Source organism: Grus americana, chromosome 1 (genome assembly GCF_028858705.1).
Source record: "Grus americana isolate bGruAme1 chromosome 1, bGruAme1.mat, whole genome shotgun sequence".
Taxonomy (NCBI): domain Eukaryota; kingdom Metazoa; phylum Chordata; class Aves; order Gruiformes; family Gruidae; genus Grus; species Grus americana.
This window is the reverse complement of record NC_072852.1, coordinates 219,358,458-219,377,836: the sequence shown is the minus strand read 5'-3', so window position 1 is coordinate 219,377,836 and position 19,379 is coordinate 219,358,458. Positions and strand designations below refer to the sequence as shown.

At 49.8% G+C, this 19,379-nt stretch overlaps 3 protein-coding genes across 4 annotated transcripts; 2 read left to right on the top strand and 1 right to left on the bottom strand.

Moving 5' to 3' along the window:
* The first annotated feature begins 246 nt into the window (after positions 1-246).
* LOC129201947 (hemoglobin subunit epsilon) lies at positions 247-2,176 on the top strand. Of its 2 annotated transcripts, none has more exons than XM_054813943.1 (3): positions 247-491; positions 602-824; positions 1,942-2,176. In XM_054813943.1, exons 1-3 carry the CDS (start codon positions 400-402, stop codon positions 2,068-2,070), a joined length of 444 nt encoding a protein of 147 aa, XP_054669918.1. In that variant the 5' UTR covers positions 247-399; the 3' UTR covers positions 2,071-2,176. The 2 variants fall into 2 exon arrangements, with proteins under 2 accessions (XP_054669918.1, XP_054669919.1); XM_054813944.1 differs by lacking the exon at positions 1,942-2,176 and adding an exon at positions 1,055-1,142 and having other exon boundaries at positions 265-491.
* Positions 2,177-12,097: 9,921 nt separating this feature from the next.
* On the top strand, positions 12,098-13,465 carry LOC129201942 (olfactory receptor 51Q1-like). Its single transcript, XM_054813938.1, is given in 2 exon segments — positions 12,098-12,934; positions 12,936-13,465. Coding segments are annotated over 2 exon segments (792 nt in total). The 5' UTR covers positions 12,098-12,526; the 3' UTR covers positions 13,320-13,465.
* A 2,413-nt stretch (positions 13,466-15,878) lies between these two features.
* On the bottom strand, positions 15,879-16,815 carry LOC129201939 (olfactory receptor 51G2-like). Its single transcript, XM_054813933.1, is given in 2 exon segments — positions 15,879-16,479; positions 16,481-16,815. Coding segments are annotated over 2 exon segments (936 nt in total).
* Positions 16,816-19,379: the final 2,564 nt, after the last annotated feature.

The following is a 19,379-nucleotide window of genomic DNA, read 5'->3' as shown; positions in this document are numbered from 1 at the left end:
CAGCCCTTGGGAAAGCCAAGGCACGAGCTCACACCCCACCGAGTCCCGTGCACACGCCTTAAACCCCGATGGACTATTATTGCACGGTGGCTTGTGCAGCCCTTTCTCTGCAAAGGGGCCCAGGTCTGGTGGGTGAAATGGAGAGCTGCCTGCACAGAAGGGCAGGGATAAAGCACTTGAACTCAGGATAACCAGAGGCCCCATCTCAGCGTGCCACACCCTGGCCATCCCCTTCTGCTCCCCCCCGCTGGTGCGGACCCCCACCCCGGCCGCAGCCAATGACCCCGCAGCGCAGGACGGGGAGGAGCTGCTGGCAGTGGATAAAAGCCTCCGTGGGGTCTGCGGCTCAGCTACGGGGTCTGTGTCCTCCTGCAGCTCTGAGCAAAGCCACCTGCCACCATGGTGCACTGGTCAGCCGAAGAGAAGCAGCTCATCGCCAGCGTCTGGAGCAAGGTCAACGTGGAGGAATGCGGTGCTGAGGCCCTGGCCAGGTAGGTCCAGCTCCCGGGCATCTGCTCAGCTGCACCCTGCACAGAGAAACTGTGGCATTTGCATTTGGGAGCGCTAACGTGTCTGCTTGTGTCCCTCCATCTCTCCCCAGGCTGCTGATCGTCTACCCCTGGACCCAGAGGTTCTTCGCTTCCTTCGGGAACCTCTCCAGCCCCACCGCCATCCTTGGCAACCCCAAAGTCCGTGCTCATGGCAGGAAAGTGCTCACCTCCTTTGGGGAAGCTGTCAAGAACCTGGACAACATTAAGGCAACCTACTCCAAGCTGTCTGAGCTGCACTGCGAGAAGCTGCACGTGGACCCCGAGAACTTCAGGGTGAGCAGCCGTATTTCTTTGCAATCCCAACCCCTTCCCCTGTGTAGCATGGGGAAAGTCAGGTTTTGCTTTGAAACTGGTGGTATTGCCTCCAACAGCACTGTCTAGGGTTATTTCCTTTGGTTGGTGGAGGCAGAGTCACTCTGTAGTACCCAAGTGAGATGATAGCTTGTGCAGGACTGTTTGCAAGAGTGTGGGTGACTTTCACACTAAAAATTCACATTTTTTAGCACCAGTGCAGCAAGGGGGAGGAGAAGGTGTTGGGAGATTGTTACTTGAAGTAGGTGCTGGGGATGGGAACAGAAGAAACAAACCCAAGAGGAGGTGCAGCGTGGGCTGGAGGAGTCGGAGGGAGAGGGAAGGTAAGCAGAACATTTAAGGAAATCGTAGGTCCTGTAGCAAGTAACTCGCTTGAAAACAACAGAACGGGTTTCTGCCCTGTCCAGCGTGGGCTGCCTGTCTGGATAGGACACTGTCTCCTCCTCCAACACTTTTAAATAAAAATGGATCCTTTTCTTCATTTACTTCTAAAGAGAAAAAGAAAAAAAAAAAACCACAGCATTTTGCAGGATGGATCTCAGGCCAAATTGCTTTAGCATCCCAAAAATGGGGGGAAATAGTTTCAAGGTTCTCTCTTTTATTTTATTTTTTTTTTTTAGAATGAAGCAAATATTGTTTTCCCAAAACCCACAGTTTTCTGTGGCAAGACTGGATTTTGTTGTAGCAGTCCCAGGGAACGGGGGGTGAGCCAGTCCCCGTAGCCAGCCTGCAGCCCCCGTCCTTCCAGGAGAAAGGAAATTCCGCCCGGGGGCTGCAGGGCCGTGGGAGGATGGGAAGGAGAGGTGGCAGAACTGAAACTGGAGAGAAGTCTATAGCAGGAAAACCAGGGGGACAGAGGGCTCGCACGAAGGGAGAAGCTGTTTAGAGCTAAAGACATGGCAGGACAGGGTGGGCTCGGTGGAGCTGTGTGCAGCACGAGCGCAGAGCCTTCTTTGCGAGGTTGTGAGTCCAACGGCTCAGCCCCAGCTCAGAGACGTCCAGTCCCAGCTCTGTGGTCCGCTGCAGCACAACGATTTGAGCAGCACTAACCCTGTCTGTTTTGCTCTTTCTCCTCCAGCTCCTTGGAGACATCTTAATCATTGTCCTGGCTTCCCACTTTGCCAGGGATTTTACCCCTGCTTGCCAGTTTGCCTGGCAAAAGCTGGTCAGCGTCGTGGCTCATGCTCTGGCCCGCAAGTACCACTGAGCATCCCGGGACTGGAAGGGTCCCTGACCGCCGTGAGCACCTCCGAGCACAGGGAGATGCCCTTCGGTATTAACAGGCTGTGACCACCAAATAAATGCTTCCCAGGACCATGTCTGCAGAGTCGCCCTGTCTCTGTGCTGGGGAAGGAGGGGGGGCCGGGGGAGTTTGTGCTGCCGAATGCAATGCCATCCGCGTGTGGGTGTATTTCTCGTTTGCAAGGGCCGTTGCGGTTTCCTTAACTCTGCAGTGCTCTCTCATGTGCGTTCCCTTGCAGTGCACGCACGGGGGTCTGCGCGGAGAAAACCCATGCGAAGGGCCCTGACACTCGGGAGTGTTTCAGATAGGGTCGTAGGAATAATGAGGGATTGCAAAGAATCCACATCTGTTCTCCCAGCTGCAGATTAATGGGAAATAAGGTGAATCCATCGGTATCCAGAGCACAGAGCTCCCAGCCAAGCCGCTGCTGCTCTCAGGGAGCTGGCACCTGCCTTGCCGTGCTCCGGGGCTGGGGATGCACTGTCCCCTTCTAGAGCAGCTGATACAGCTGAGAAAGGAGAAAACCTTTGAACTCTGACTCTCTGAGGTTCAGGAGATGTCCACTTCTTCTAGATATATCAGCTGGCCTAAGAGGAGATACTGCTTCCCCGAGGGGGATTTACCATGCTAACGCACGTAGCAGACCCTCATGCCCAGGCACCCACAGCCCCAAAGACCCCCTCTCTCCACGCTGAGGGCATTCAGCTCCCGACGTCACCCTGCGAACAAAACCCACCATGCTAACTGGTATCCGGGCTTTGCCGTGCCCGGCCTTCCTTCTCCCATCTGAGGGTCCTTCATGGTGCGGGGGGTGAAGCGGTGGGTCAGGCTTGGTTATTCATTCACTGGGACAAGGGTGACAAGTAAAATTTTTGTTAGCTATCTTATTACACAAAACAGGAGAAAAAAAACCCATAAAAATGGTCAAGACTGTGTTTATCTTACTCTTAAATCTTGCCTCAAACAAAGACTGGAAATTCCTTGCACAAGGGGGCTGACAACCAGTGCTGTTTACAGCATCTGGCACAGCAGAGCCCTGGCTGTGATAGAAATTCCTGGAATTACCAGGGTGGACACAGTTGTGTTGGGTTGTGATCTTTCACCTCACCTGGGTTCAGCTGGCTTCACCTCTGTGCCAGATCTGCCGGGTTTTGTACAGAGAATAGCACAGTTGCTGGAAATGTTCAGCCAGCAGCAGCACAGCCCACGCGCTGACCCTGCTTCAAGCAGAGCATCAGACTAGAGACCCCCGGAGTGCCCTTCCCACCTGAATTATCCCATGGTTCTGCACTCTGAGTTTGCAAGACACTTGCTTTTCTCACCTATGGCCTGTTTTGAAGGGCTCCGTAAAGAAATGAGTCAAAGGTGGCTTTATAAATCTGCTTTGTTTGGATGCTGTAAAAGACATGATAGATGAGGAGCAGGAGGAGGATGTAGAGGTTGGCCATCACTGTGAGGAAGATGAGGGTGCGTCTTTCCCAAATCTGTGCAGGATGGACTAGCCAGGTTCTGGGATGAAGAAGACTGGGACCGCACAACCTTCAGGCCCTTGTCTTTGGAGGCAACGCTGAGAGGTGTCATGAGGACCATGATGGAGAACAACAAAATGAGGAGGAGATCTGAACCCATGGGTGAAGAAAATGAGGTCTGGGGCACAGATGCTGTTAAATGATACCTCTCTGGAGGGCAGTCAGGTCACCGTGGCATGGCAGCAAAGGCGATGGGACAAAGTGCTCCCCAGTCACCAGGCAGCCAGAGGAGATGGAGGACTGGGGTATGATCAGGACTATGCTCCTCTGTGGGTGCGTCAGCCCTGCGCTTGGCTAGCCTCACGCCTGTTGGCATGGTCATAGAGCTCCATGAGGGGCAGAGAGACATCAACCTGTCAAGGGGCATGGCAAAATGCACCGCTGACCCCGGGAAGGTGAGGGAGCAGATAAGGAAGAGCTGAGACACATGGTGGTACAGTCTAATCGCCATGAGCAAAGACCGCAGCACCCCTGGCATGGTTGAGAGACACAGTCCAAGGTCAGTGAGGGCCAGCATGGAGAGGACATTGCGCAGGGCTGGTGGAGGCTCTGGTCTGCTTTTCTAGCATACAGAATAACACCGTTTCCAATGCTCATAGTGACATGAACAGAACCAATTCGGGTGGAAATCTGAAAGATGCTTCACACCCGGGGAATCTGGTTGGCGGAAAGGCTGTGACCATGAGGCTGGTCCAGTGCTCGCCCCCATGAGGTGCTCTTGATGTCCTGTCACTTCTTGGGAAATGCAATGTGCACAGCCAGGATTTGGTTCAGGTCTGGTTTAGAAATTACAGAAGCCCCCTGAATCCCTGTGAATTGCATCATGCAGCCCTGAAATGATGGAAGACTCTCACTAGCAGATTGATGGATTGTTCTCCTCTTTCACAGCAGCTTGTCTCAAACCTGAGACAGCACTGCAGCCCTTTGATGGATGACCATACCATGTTGCTTTGGAAAGGAAAGGAATTTCCACAACAACAGCACAGACTGATAACTGAATAGATTGCATCAGTGGAGGATTACTTCTTGTGAAAATTGGTAGGAAAAGGCATTAGGAAATAGTGTTAAATTATATAAATTAGAAAAGAGTTGTGTTCTGTGATTGCAATACCTGCTCTTCCTCAGCCATCAGGAGATGTCACGTCTCCTCCTGGAGCCTGCCCTCCTGCCGACCCACAGTGAACATGGAGCCCCGAGGTGTGCACGTGGTGGGATGGAAGACAAAACTTCTTATTTATCTCATAATAGATATTGTGTGCAGTTTCTACCAGGTGTTAAGAAAAAGAATTAGCCGAATATCTGTGCTAGGATAATTAATGGAGTCTGTGCAATGAAAAATGTGGTGGTGTGGTTTGTGCTTATGAAAGGAACGTTCATCCTTTCTCTACAGTGAAACCTTCTTGTTAACTGCTGTGGCACATTGCCTAGAAATGAAACCTTAAAAACTCCTGCTTAAAAATATAATAAATTAATAAAATGCTAGAGCCTTTTAAGGAATTCTTATTTGAAGTTTAATGTCAGTCTAAGGAGCAGACTAACTAGAGGACTATCAGGTATAATCATTTTTATCTGTCCTGATTCCCACACTTACCACAATAACAGGAGAAGAAAAAAAAACACACCAAAAACCTCAGAAAAAACATAAACAAACAAACAAAAAACCCCCCTAAAACCAAAACCAAACCAGTTCACTTTTTAGCATAAGCCAAAAATACTCTTTAATTGACTTTGTGCTGCCCCTGCTGGAGTTATATATAGTGTAAGGCACGATTTTATGCCTCTAGAGGGAATTCTCTGTCAGGAGCATCAGCATAATAGAGCATTTCATAAGACAAGTCTTACAGCTGGTGGGACTGGAATATAATCATAACAAAATTCAGCCATCCATGTGATGTGTTTGTTGTGTTTTCCCACACTACTTGAAATGAGGATGAATGGTAATGTACTTGTTCTGATTTTGCAAAAGATGCTTTATTGCTTTTGAGAAGTAAATAAAGATGTTGTTTTCTCCAAGAAACAGTACGGAAATACCCAAGCTGCCTAATGGCTCCCTGGTCCTGCAGCAACCATTTCTGGTAGTTTTTCACAGTGCATTTTATGTTACAGAGATATTTGGACAGAAAATACAGAGGAATCCTCTTCAGCTTGGCTAGCCCATAGGAGAGTGCTGTAATCTATAGGGCCACAAGCAATCCCACGGGTGAGATTGGAGGGATGGGGCCAGATCTTCTGGCTGTTCTCCGTGAGCCACGTTGTGCAAGGACTGGCTGGGAAAAGGACTGCAACTTTTTTCCTGTGTCACTAGCAAGATCCAATGTCATGGCAACTGCTTCAAAAACCTTGAGAAAAATCATTTGGATATTAAGAGATTTTTTTGATCCATCCCCCTTGGTAACTTTGAAGAAATGAAGGTTTGAAGCCCCAGAGTGACTTGTCATAGCTGATCTGCCTCATCTTTCCTTTTTTCTGCCCCCTCACCTCCTCCCTCCTCTGTTTAGTGCCCTTCCAGCCCAAAGTCGCTTCAGTAAGAGAATCAGACATGTGCTCATTTTCCATCCCAAACCAGAAGTGGCAGGGATAACGTTTCTGAAATGATGATGAGTTTCTCTTTCATATCCCAAAGACTCATCTGGCCAGAAGTGCAGTTCTCACTGTCTGGCACAAGGTGAACTCAGAAACCAAATCATTCTCTTTCTTGTTTTTGTTGGCAAAACAGTTTTGTTGTTAATTTTGTTGGTTTTATAATGTCTCTCCTTCAATCTTTCTTTGTCCCGGCTAAATGACCAGACAGGTCCCCACGCTCCACCCCACAGAAATTAAGACTTCCCACACTAGAGACCCACACATTCACTGCGCAGTAGCAAACGCCACGGTAGTTGATGTGATTTAGATACATCCACACTGTCAAAGTCCAGCAGTTGACAGAGGGTGGAGGAGCACCACCTTTGTCCATGCAGCAGAGATGTGAAAGTGACAGGGAGGACACGCTGGTCCCCAGAATGCAGAGCACCACAGGGCATGGTACCTCCTGTTGCCTGAGAGACCACAAATGGGAGAGTCATCTCCTGGAGACTTCCAGCTTCACCGCAGGGTTGCAGAGTGATGATTAAGCATGCCCAAAGCCTGCCGTGGTTTGGGGCTCAGCCACATGCCCCTGTGGCCACGGCAGCCTTTCAGCAGCGGGTGGCTGTGGTGGTTCTCCGGGTTGCATCTGCAGGGACAGACGTGGAGCAAATCACCGAGACATGCTCCAAAGCTTTCCCATTACTTCTGCAGCAGTGCTCAGAGCTGCACAGACCACTGCTGCTGTGAGCACTGCAACGTATCTGCTTGGATGGAGGCTTTTTGCAAATATGCTCACCCTGTCCTACTCAGCGCTCCTAGCACCTTCTCCATGTACCGGCCACGTGCTGCCTGGTCGTGACCCAAACAAACAAACTGCTCATGCTCCCGCTTTGCCCTCTCTCTGTCCTACATCTTCTTCCAGCAAAGAACGTCCTGCCATGGAGGGGAGTGCTTCGTTTTGGAACAGTTTTGTTTGGGAAATGTCTGTTTTCTTTATTAATAATTTTTATTTTATGTACGTTAATTTTTCAGTGTTTGACCACACTAGAGAGAAGGAACCCCTTTCAGTGTGAAAGAAAGGCAAGAATATTTGTCTTGGACCTTTCTGCATGTTTGAGTCTGTGTCCCCAACAAAGAGCTTAGGTACATGGGCTGAAATGCATGCAGCAGAAATGCAGGCATTGTCAGGCATGACCTGTACTTGAGTCATGGTTGGATCATTTTCCATTGGCACATTGGGACAATATTCCAGCAAAGTACTCCATAAACACGAGCCCTGGCCTTAGCTTTTTGCATTTTGCCTCTTTGTTTTAGTTGCCCTATCGATAACATGGGGAAAATAAAATGCATGTATCTTTAAAAGGGTTTATTTGGATTCCACTGGTGATGTTTGAAAAGCGATGTGCATGTCACCATGTAAGAGCACTTTTGCATGGCCAAAAAGTAGGCTCAGCCTCACCTGTGCAGTTATGTGGGGCACTGCACTTCCCTCTCTCCATCCCTTTCCCAGCCCCTTCTCCCCAAAGTTTTGCCATGAAAGAACTTACATCTTCTCAAGCGTACAGAGAAAGAAGAGTGAGACACTGCTTTTGTGCTAAAAGGCTTGGCAGGGACATGTGTATTTTTCTAGGGATGCGAAGATCTAATGATGCACTCTATTTACCCAAAATTCAGTGATGAAATCTCAGCAGCATTTCCAAGGAATTGCCTCTCTATCTTACCTTCAGATCTAGTCTGCAGGTGCAGAGCAGCAGTTTCACCCTGGAGCCAACACTTACACTTGGGGTAAATAATTGACTTCATTCAATGTTAAAAACATTTTTATAATTCATGGTTCTATTTTAAAAGGGAAGAAAATTCTAGTGAAAATTATTTTTTTCATTGGTTCTCTGACCAACATTTCTTAAACATTTATGATCCTCGTGTTTACTCTTGCAGCATTTACCCTTGCCTCTGCCAGGACAGCACGAAAGGGAGCACCGTCACCTTCCCGGATTGCGTAGCTGGTTTGCATTTCATGGCCTCAGCCCCTGCAGCAGGTCCCAGGTGACTGTCATTGCTGCTGAGATTTCACACAGGCATTATAAAACCAGACAGCTTCCTCTGCGTGTGGAACACCCAGGCAGGAGTGTGGCTCCCTGTCCCTCTGCGTCATCCGCCCAAGGACTTCAGCTCATCAGAGGTGAGGGCATCCGAGGGGTCAATGCACTTCCCCTGTCAGCCTTGGTTCATCATTGATGTTTTAATTTTGGGTGGGTGATTTTCCATTCTGATTTTGTGATAAAGGGTAGCTTTGGTTCACAGCTGACTTGCTTATCTCTCATGGTGCATTCTTGCAGCTGTTTCCATCCATCCATCCATGCATCCATGCATCCATCCGTCCGTCCCCCTCCGTGGTGGTTTAAGCCCGGAGATGTTCAGCCATGTCCAGGAAAGCAGGGCTTCATCACATGCACCAGTTACTTGGGAAGACAAATGCCTTAGCTCCCAACATCCCCCCTTCCTCCTTCTCCTCCAGCTTTTGTCGCTGAGCATGAAGTCGTATGGTATGGAATATCCCTTCGGTCAGCTGGGGTCAGCTGTCCCGGCCGTGTCCCCTCCCAACTCCTCGTGCACCCCCAGCCTCCTCGCTGGTGGGGCAGGGTGAGGAGCAGAACAGCCCTTGATGCTGTGCAAGCACTGCTCAGCAGTAACCAAACATCAGCGTTTCATCAACACTTTTGGTTGCAAATCCAAAACAGAGTCTCACACGAGCTACTATGAAGAAAATTAACTGTCCCAGCCAAAACCGGTGCGCCCTCCATTCCCATCCCCTCACCACCCGGGCAGCCATTGCCAGCACACCCCTTGGCTGCCTGTTTATCTACGCACATACATCTTCCTCATCCGTCCCTATTTCTTCCCCACTGCAGCCTCCTCTCAGCGTTCTGCACAGCCCGGGTGCCTCTCGGGCAGCACGGGGACACCGCAGGGGCGCAGCTGCCCGTATAAAATACCCCGTGGAGGAGGGAGCGGACATGTCTATAGAGAGCACCATCGAGTGTTACAACAGCATATTCCAGCCAGGATATAAAGCCCTGAAGTCAAGCTTTAAGTGCTGTGTTTTTCCATGGGAACTTTCACAAAACACAGATTATGCCCCATCTGCTGATGGGACGATGTTTTGCTCCTGTCTCTGAAGTGGCTGGTGCTGAGCACCAGCACTTGGGGATGACGAACCAGTTCCTCTGGTCCGCGCTCAACGAGAGCCTGACAGATGGTGCTATGAAGCACGACTGAGCGAGGATTACGCTCTGTCTACAGGCTCCGTGTTCGTCCTTCTGGGCAGAAGCTGAGCATCCACCGGAGTCAGAACGCCCACTCCCCCCCCGCGGCACAGCACCCAGCTGGGATGTGGAAATTCATCCTTTTCCTGTGTGCAGACACATTGCTTATGTGTCTCGGCAGGGACAAAAATAAAAGGAGGATGGCAGGAGCAGGCGAGGAATATTTCTTCCTCAGCCCCACTGTGCAGCAATCAAGGTGAACAGCTTCGTGGAGGGGCACTGGGGGGGGGGCCAGGACGCCCAGCCTCTGGGGCAGCCCCATGGGTTCAGGACGGGACTTTTCCCAATTTCATGAATATTTACCCAGGCCAGAACAGTCAGTGAGGCACAGATTGAACACAGCAATCTTTTTATTTTTGTGGGGCATCCAAAGCGCATTTACAGATGATGAGGGTGAGGTACATGTTCAAGGCTGTACACTCAGATGCAAATACTTAAATATATTAAAAATATATTTTCATGTTGAAGATAATTAGAGCACCCTGGAAAGCTGTCTGCTAATTTAACTTATCAAGATAATTATTTAGCTGGCGAAGTAAAGAGTGGAGGCACAGATGTCTGGAGCTTTGTCTGAGAAGTGGGGCAGTTGGAAATAGACTAATTCCATTTTTCATGGCACGCTAATGAGTTTAGCCACATGCCCTCCAATTAAACAATGCCATGTTCCCTGTTTACACAGACAGATGGAGCGTGAATTCCTTGAGTGCAGAGGGCTGGAAAAGTTTAACTTCTTCCACGTCAGCCACTGCAGCCCCTGAGAAGAGCAGCCAACAAGCCAGGCAAATAATTATCATAGGTTAGAGGAATGTTTTACAGTTGGGGTTTTTTTACCTGCAACCCCAAAAGGTACCGCCTCTGTATTCAAAGTTTAAGCCCTTTAGGCATAGTTTTTCTTTTATGATTTGTATTTCACACAGCAGTATTTCCCTGAGGTATCTGGGGGCTGTGAATTGGAAGCCCTTGGTTGACAGTTCTGTAGAAGAAATGAGCTGTGTTTGTGTACACGTTGCTTAATTTTACTCATAACTGTGAGCTGTAATAACATCATTCCTGCTAGGAATGCGTATATTGCTAACACATACCGACTGAAATACCTGTCACTTTGAATAGCTTGGTGGGCTATCAGTAAGAACCGTAGTAATGGCAACATCAATTAGAATAGTAAATAAACTCCAAAGTGAAGGGAAACGATAATGTTCTAAATTTGCCAATAAGTGACCTAAATTTGAGGAGTGACTGTGTCCTCTCAGGGGTCGGAGTGGGTGACAGATAAATGTCAGTAATTGCTTCTGCTTCTGTAGCTCCTGGGGACCCTTGTCAAGGAGCACAGTCCCACGGTGCCGGGTGCTGCACAGACACAAACCAGGGACAAACTGCAGACTTTTCCCCTTTCCCTTCTGCTGACAGGTAGGTTAAGTGATGGGAAAGGGTGCAGGTGCAGGACAGGAGGACAAGCAGGACCATATCTGCCACGAGCCAAGCCATGGTCCAAACTCAGCAGCCAGCGGTGGTTTGCAGAGCTCCAGACAGCGCATCCTGCACAGGGTGAAAGATGAAAATCTGAAAATCCAGCAAGCAAACTGAGGGAGCTGGCTGGGCAGGCTGGTACCTGCAAGCAAGGATGGACAACAGGCTGGAGGCACAGCCTGGGAGGGGAAACAGTCATCCCTTGTCTGCAGCAACAGCCCACGGGCAAGGGCAGGGCTGCCCAGAAGAGGGGGACCGTTGTCCTCCTGCAATGTCCTGCATGGAAGTGCGTGGGGTGAGGCTGTGTGCACCAGGGACCGAGAGTGGAGGTGCGGAAAAGGCTGGGGACCGAGGGGAAAGGGTGCAGATCCGATGTAGAGAGCTGGAGAGGGACCCACAGGGAAGCAGACACCGGCGCCTGAGTGCCGGGGAAGGACGGCAATGTTGCTTACAGGAATTGAGAGAAGAGGCTGTCGCAATATCTTGGGGGGGATGTACCCGTGGTAATAAATGATGTTATTATTGACTTTACAGCTGAAGAGTCTGGGGGAAATAAAGGTGGAAAAAAGACTGGCACTGGCACTGCAAAGTGCTCATCTCTGCTCTGGCACATCTTCAAGGAGGAGAAAAGAAGTGAGATCTTCATGCGGAAACATCAGACTGTTCATTTTCATTGTCCTGTGAAATTTAATCCTGCATTACCTTTGAACTGCTAATCATAGAATCATAGAATGTCCTGAGTTGGAAGGGACCCATAAGGATCATCGAGTCCAACTCCTGGCTCCACACAGGACCAGCCAAATCACAGCAGATGACTGAGAGCGTTAGCCAGACGCTTCTTGAACTCAGTCAAGCTCAGTGCTGTGACCACTTCCCTGGGGAGCCTGTTCCAGTGCCCGACCACCCTCTCAGTGAAGAACCTTTGCCTGATATCCAACCTAAACCTCGGCTGTCGCAGCTTCATGCCGTTCCCTCGGGTTCTGTCACTGGTCACCAGAGGGAGGAGATCAGCGCCTGCCCCCTCGCTGCCCCTCGTGAGGGAGCTGTAGGCCGCGATGAGGTCTCCCCTCAGTCTCCTCTTCTCTAGGCTGAACAAACCAAGGGACTTCAGCCTCTCCTCATGCGTCTTCCCCTCTAGACCCTTCACCATCTTTGTTGCCCTCCTTTGGACACTCTCCAATAGTTTGATGTCCTTTTTGTACTGTGGCGCCCAAAACTGCACGCAGTACTCGAGGTGAGGCTGCACCAGTGCAGTGTAGAGTGGGACAATCCCTTCCCTAGACCGGCTAGCGATGCCGTGCTTGAACTGCTAATGAAAAGGGGCCTTTAACACAGGCAGGGCATCAGCGTGGAGCAAACATGTCCCCGGGGAACAGCAGCGGTGCCCTGGCTTTCCTGCTGACCGGCATTCCTGGGATGACTCGTTTCCACCGCTGGGCTTTCTTCCCTTGCTGTCTGATGTATCTCATCTCAATGCTGGGAAATGGCACCATCCTGCTTGTTGTGAGAGCGAATTGAAGGCTCCACCAGCCCATGTGCTACTTCCTTTCGATGCTGGCCACCACGGACTTGGGCCTGACTCTGTCCACCCTGCCCACGGTGCTGCACGTCTTTTGGTATGGCACCAGAAAGATCAGCTTCCCGGTCTGCCTCACCCAGACGTTCTGCATCCATGCCTTCTCCTTCATGGAGTCCTCAGTACTTCTGGCCATGGCCTTTGATCGCTACATGGCCATCTGCTGCCCTCTGAGATACTCCTCCATCCTCACCAGTGCAAGGATTGCAAAGATTGGGCTGGGGATGGTCTGCCGCTCTCTGACGCTGCTCCCCCTCATCTGCCTGCTCAGGCAACTGCCGTTCTGCAGGTCCCACATGCTGTCCCACTCCTATTGCCTGCACCAAGACATGATACGGCTGGCATGCACAGACTACACCCTGAACAACCTTGTATGGCCTAACCCTGGTGCTGTTCGTGATCCTAGACTCGGTGCTCATCATCTTGTCCTACACCATGATCATTAAGGCCGTGGTGGGCATCACCTCCAGAGAGGAGCAAACCAAAGCCCTCAACACTTGCGTCTCTCACTTCTGTGCTGTCCTCATCTTCTATGTCCCCATGGTCGGCCTGTCCATTATACACCGGTATGGGAAGAAAGCTGCACCCTTCAGCCACGTGCTCATGGCCAACATCTACCTTTTTGTCCCACCCATGTTGAACCCCATCATCTACAGCATGAAAAACAAGCCCATTCGCAAAGGCCTCCTCAGGCTCCTGTGTCAAAGACTGGCCTGGCCTGGCCGTGGCCAGAAGCCCAGGAGTCATTGAGAGGTGGGAAGCTTGCCCTCTTGAAATGCCCATAAAAAGTGACAGGTCGAACATAAGCAGGAGTTTAAGAGAGAGAGAAATTAATGGGAAGAGCACCTTGCAAAGGATGCTCTAGCTGTCAGCAGAACGCTCTTTAAATGCATTGAAAGCAGGAATCCAGCTAGGAAACAGGTGGACCATTTGGTGACCAAGGGTGAGAAGCGTACTCAGGGGTGATGAGGCCATAGCAGAGAAGCTCAGTGAATTCTCTGTATTGGATTTCTATACCCAACACTGTCTTCACAGCAAATGAATTAGAGGATCGTGATCAGTTTGAAGTAAATATGGAGGAGGGGTCACATTAAAGAAATATAGGATTAGGGGTAATGGCCTTAAGCTGCAGGAGGGGAGATGGAGATGGGATGTGAGGCAGAAATCCTTCCCTGTGAGGGTGCTGAGGCCCTGGCACAGGTTGCCCCGAGAAGCTGTGGCTGCCCCTGGCTCCCTGGCAGTGTTGAAGGCCAGGTTGGATGGGGCTTTGGGCAAGCTGGGCTAGTGGAGGGTGTCCCTGCCCATGGCAGGGGTGGCACTGGGTGGGCTGGGAGGTCCCTGCCCACCCAAACCAGGCTGGGATTCTATGATATCAGTTACATATCAGTAACTCCCAGGACCTGGTGTCATTCAGCTGAGAGTCTGGGAGGAGCTCAGATGTGAAGCTGCAGAGCTGGTGAGCAGGGTGCATCTCTCTATTGCAAATGGTCATGGTGCTGCAGGGTGGATCATCCCTTCAACTCCACCTGCAGAAGCGGCTCCATGGGGCTCCTGAGACCTACTGATCAGTGGGCTTGATTTCCATTGCTGGTGGGACAGTAGAGGCTGTGCTAAAGAATAAGGTGACTAAGCATATGCGTAAACACCTATGGATAAAGCTCTTGCAGAGTCAGCCAGGCTACTGCAAGGAGGAATCTTGCCACGGTGGTCTGCTGGACTTGTGTGAGAGTGGCTCCAGCTGGAGGGATCCCGTGGCCGTAATACACACGGATGCCCAACAGCCTTTGACTAAATGCTTTTAATAAAATTACTTTGTAGGGGGATTGGAGGAAACCCTCTTCTAGGGATGGGAAGTTGGTTAAAGTAAGGGTAGGTCATTTTTAGTCCAGAGAAGAGTCAGCAGTGACCTCCCCAAGGGATCTCTGCTTGGACTCATTTTATTCTGCATTGTCATCAGTGACCTCGATGAGGGAACGCACAGTGAAGTCCCAAAGCTTGCAGATGACACTAGGTCAGCCACTGGACTGATAGCAACTGTCCTCTGTGTTTTTACAAGATTGTTAAAGCTTTAATTGCAATAACAATAAATTATTTGCTCAACATAGATGTGTGCTTCCTTTTGCCGTAACAAGCTTTTGAGTGTACCACAGCCCCAACATACAGAAACACCATGAGACTTGGTAACACCTGAATGTGATAAGCTATTATTTGGATCACAAGTCCCACAGAAGTGGGTCTCGAAGCAAAGAATTTGAAGAAACTCTGGCTGCATGGTGGTAAGCATATGTAATACATGCCTTGATAGTTCTCCTGGGCTGCCACGAGAGACAGGGAAACCCAGTGCTCAACCCTGAAACGCTAGAAAGGGGGCTCAGCCTGAGGAAGGGGGCTCATGTTGTTCAGGTCACATCAGCAAAATCTCAACAGATAACCTGCAAAGCGCTGATGACCGTTCAGTTCCCAGTCTGACTTGGAAGACGTAGGGTATTTTTTGTTATTTTTCTTTGATTTCCCTTGGGTATTCATGTGCCCATTTAGGCTTCAGTAAATACAAGTGTTTCTTGGTTGTTCTCAGTAATGACAGCTTTATGTAAGGGAAAAAGAAGGCAGGATTTATTCTGGCCCTTCTTAGCCCCTCCAGGGATGGTGGATGCTGGACACCGGTGAGGAAGTCACTGGCCTTTGGTGTACAGCCTTGTGCACAGCAAGGCTGCAACCAACGCTGCTACCGATGATTTTGTTTTGGTTTAAGTGCATAGCACTGCTTCCCCTCTCTGCTCTCTAACCTTATGCCACAGCACATACGTAGATCTATGCTCCAGCGCGTGCTGATGCGCTAGAGGCTAGATGGCTGAGCACATCTCGGAAACATTAGATTTTCCCTGCAGACACATGCCCAGGCAGTGCTGGCCAGGAGGATCAACTCCCTTGTTCTGGCAGGAGCTCTGGGTCCAGCTGACCCTGTGCCATGGTGAAAGTGGGAAACTCTTACCCCAACACATCCATTGCCATGTCCTCCTTGTCTAAAAAGAAGGGCCATTAGCTTAGGAACCTCAGGCAGTTACAGCCCCTGCATTATTGATCAGGAATGTATAGAAGACTGTAGATATTGCAACACTCCTTTATACAGCAAAGAAAATGCTGTCAGCCTAGAAACAAGGAATCCTTCTTCTACTGCATAAGAAGAGTTTAAAGGTTCAGGATGCTCAGCAGTCAAATGGGTGGCAGGATGGAGTAGGGAGTATGTAAACTATTATTCACCAGCTGTTCTACCATATGCAAAACCTCTTGGGTCTTCTGTGTCCTACATCAGTGCCTTCTTGGAGTGAGAAGTTTGTGTATCCCTCTGCGGATCCGTTTAGTTTTTACACTGTAAATAATGGGGTTTAGCACAGGAGGTACAAGGAGGTAGATATTGGCCATGAGGACATGAATCAGAGGAGAGGCAGTTTTCCCAAACCTGTACACCATGGACAAGCCAATCATTGGGATATAATAAATCAGAACAGCACAGATATGAGAGACGCAGGTGCTCAGGGTCTTGAGACGCTCTTCCTTGGATGCGATACTCAGCACAGTCTTAATGATCATGACACAGGGCAGAATGATAGACAGCAAGTCTAGCCCAACGGTGGCCAGGACAACAAATAAGCCATACATGCTATTCACCTTGATATCTGCACAGGGCAGCTGGAGTAAGTTGGGGTGCAAACAGAAGGAGTGAGCCAGCACGTGGGACCTGCAGAACGACAGGTTCTTCAGAAGTATCGGTAAGGGGAGCAAGAGTCTAACGCTCCTCACTGTGAGCCCCAGCCCGATGACACCTATCCTGGGGCTGTTCAGGATGGATGCATACTGCAAGGGGTTGTAGATGGCCATGAAGCGGTCGAAGGCCATGGCCCACAGCACCCGAGTCCAGGATGGAGAAGCAGTGAATGAAGAACATCTGGGCGAGGCAGGCGTCAAACCTGATCTCCCGTGAATCAAAGAGTAGCACGCTCAGCACTGTGGGGAGCGTAGACAGAGACACACGAAGCTCTGTGACAGCCAGCATGCACAGGAGGAGGTACATGGGCTCATGGAGGCTGCGCTCTGCTTTGATGACAAAGAGGATTGCACTGTTTCCCAGAATGGAAATAGTGTACCTGCAGCAGAAAGGGATGGCCAGCCACACATTCCCACTTTCCATTCCCGGGATTCCTGATAGAAGGAAGCTAGAAGGTCTAAGGAAGCTACTGTTGGTCATTTTCCTAGTGCAGCATCTTTGTCCTGTCCAAGATCAAGCAGCAAATCCCATTTGTCCTACAAAAGAATTCGCAGAAAGCATAAAAGGGTAATCATGCCATAAAGCAAAGCTTTCTTCACGTCTCTCTCACTGTGGCAATGGGAGCCAGACTTCTGAGTTTACTGAGACAGCAAGAGGGCATTTTACCTTTGTGATTGTCTCTTGGCACGGACAACTACAGCTCCCAAAAGTCAGAAAGCTTATGGAGATGGAGGGACGCAGTACCTGGTTGATGGTTGAATTATGGGCTTCTCTATGCCAGGACAGAGCGAGCTGTTTACAGGATCGGCAGATGTGATACTGTCTTGACTGTGTTGCACCGGAGGGCAAAAAGACTTGAGAGGCAGCATCCTGGATGGAGGGTGAAAGCAGACTTGTATCTCATACAGAAAGCCCACCTCTGGATTTGGGAGTCATGGAGGGAGTTCACCTTTCCTTGCTCTGTCTTTCCTTGGCCTGTAGAAGAGCAAGGGACGGAGCACCATGCAGATACCTAGACCTGCTCCGACATTGCCAGGTGACTCCCCCACCCGGATATCTGAGCGTGGCTTCCAGTGCTTTGTGAATGAGATTCCCATATCCCTTCCGTGCAGGTGTTGCAGAGCACGTCTTCTCTGCTGGCTGTGAGCTTCATCTTCATTTTAGATTTTTTTTTTTTTTAAATTCTTTGCACCTCTATTTTCTTTCTGTGAATGAATAACAGACTTGGTGATCTTTCCTTTCCCTAAAAATAACCTTGGCAGCAAAGACCTGATATAAATGCCTTTGCACCAAGTGGTTTCTGCATCTTTGAGAGCTGTGCGCAGCTGGGAACCCAGATAGTGCAGCAACATTTTGCAGGATCCAGCCAACGAGCATTCACCACCGTGCTGACAAAAAGCAGCATTGCGAACATCTGCTAGCCCAAGAGCAAAAGATTTTGGACTTGGACATTCTCATACGTACAAACGAAAGTGATGTTTCCCAGTATAAATGAAGTGAACAAGAAGCAAATCACCCTCTCGCGGGGAGGAGAACTCTGGCAGTTCCCTGTGGTGTACAGGAACCACTTCTGCATGCTGAGGAGAGAAGATTTCAGTCCTACTTACCCACCTTGCCAAGCTGTAACACAGGCAAGGATTGTCCGTCCTTACAGGTCACTGTCCCCTCACCTGGGTGCAGGTGCCTGCTGTGTAGGTATCAGCATCTCAGCTGGTTGTCTGGACCCCACCAACCACATTGGGGAACAGGCGCTGCCAGAAGGCAGTTTGTCTCACCCTGATGTCTACCCCGGTCAGATCAACGGTGCGTACAACCCTCATTGACAAGAAAAGGGTTTGAGGGTAACAAGCTCTTCATTACATGCTCATCCTCCTCCCTTTAAAACTGATAACCACTTCAACATTAATGCTACGGAAGCACTCACAAAGTTATCTGAAATTATCTAACAGCTGACTTGTGAAAAGCAGCCAGAAAAAGCAGATCACTTTGCCTTAAATATGGAGCAATACCCAGCTATGACCTGTCTGAGCATCTTGCCTCCAGGCTGCCAGTGAATACATCTTCATATCTCCACTCCACAAAATCCCCCAGGACTCCCAGGCTCACTGGCTACTTCTGCTTCTTTTGTTGTGGTTGATCCACTATCTCAAAGGAGATGATGCAAACATACTATTAAGAGTGAATCCCAGCGTCAAGTGGGAGGCTACTGTGGAATTGCCTTGGGTTAGCACCAGGAGCTAAATAGGACTAGAAACTAGGTGTGAAGTCAAAGCAGGACTTGAATGTGGCATTAGCTTCTGGCTTCAACAAGGGGACATCAGACAGGAGGAAACTTTCCTAGGAGACCCGCTGTAGGGGTTAGAGGGACAGATGTGAACCTACCAAGAGGAGAGAGTGATGGTGGCAAGATCTCCCTTTCCTAGCAGCTGAGGCCTCCGGCACCATTGTCAGGAGATGAAACTCCTGAAAACACTGGGCTACCTGTCAAAACGTTCAGGTTTGGCCTTTTTCAGCAATGGGACCATTTATTGCCTTTGGATTTCAAAGCACCACCCCAAAGCTGTACACACACCCCCCCCCCCAGAGTGAAAGTGTGCTTGTGTCCCTGGTTTAGGTACAGACCTCCTTGGCTTTCCCACCACTTTCTCCAGGCAGCTCACGTGCAGGGTTAGCATTGACTGGAGGGCACTGCTGACCCCCTCCCACCCCAACAACCACCCCATCCATCCTGTGCAACGATCCAGATGTCACAGCCAGCTTTATTTATTTGCAGAGAAGGGAATCCTAGAGTAGGAGCCCAAGCTGTTGGTGCCAAGTATCTGGTGTTATGTGGTGGCGATGGCTTGTATGGACACATCCCATAGGTCCCAAGGAGCTCTATGAGTCAGGCAGCCACCTTTGCTGACCAGCAACAATCCCTTGCTGTCATTTCTTACTTTAAAAAGGCACCTCTTAGAAGACCTCTCCCATTGCCACTGGAGGAGACAGCACAGTGGATGGATGGGCATTGGTCATGTTCTTAACGAAAATGAAAACATTTTTTG

Coding starts and splice junctions, on each gene's coding strand:
- LOC129201947 (XM_054813943.1), top strand. CDS start 400: ATGGTGCACTGGTCAGCCGAAGAGAAGCAGCTCATCGCCAGCGTCTGG. Junction 492..601: donor GGTGCTGAGGCCCTGGCCAG/GTAGGTCCAGCT, acceptor ATCTCTCCCCAG/GCTGCTGATCGTCTACCCCT. Junction 825..1,941: donor TGGACCCCGAGAACTTCAGG/GTGAGCAGCCGT, acceptor TTTCTCCTCCAG/CTCCTTGGAGACATCTTAAT.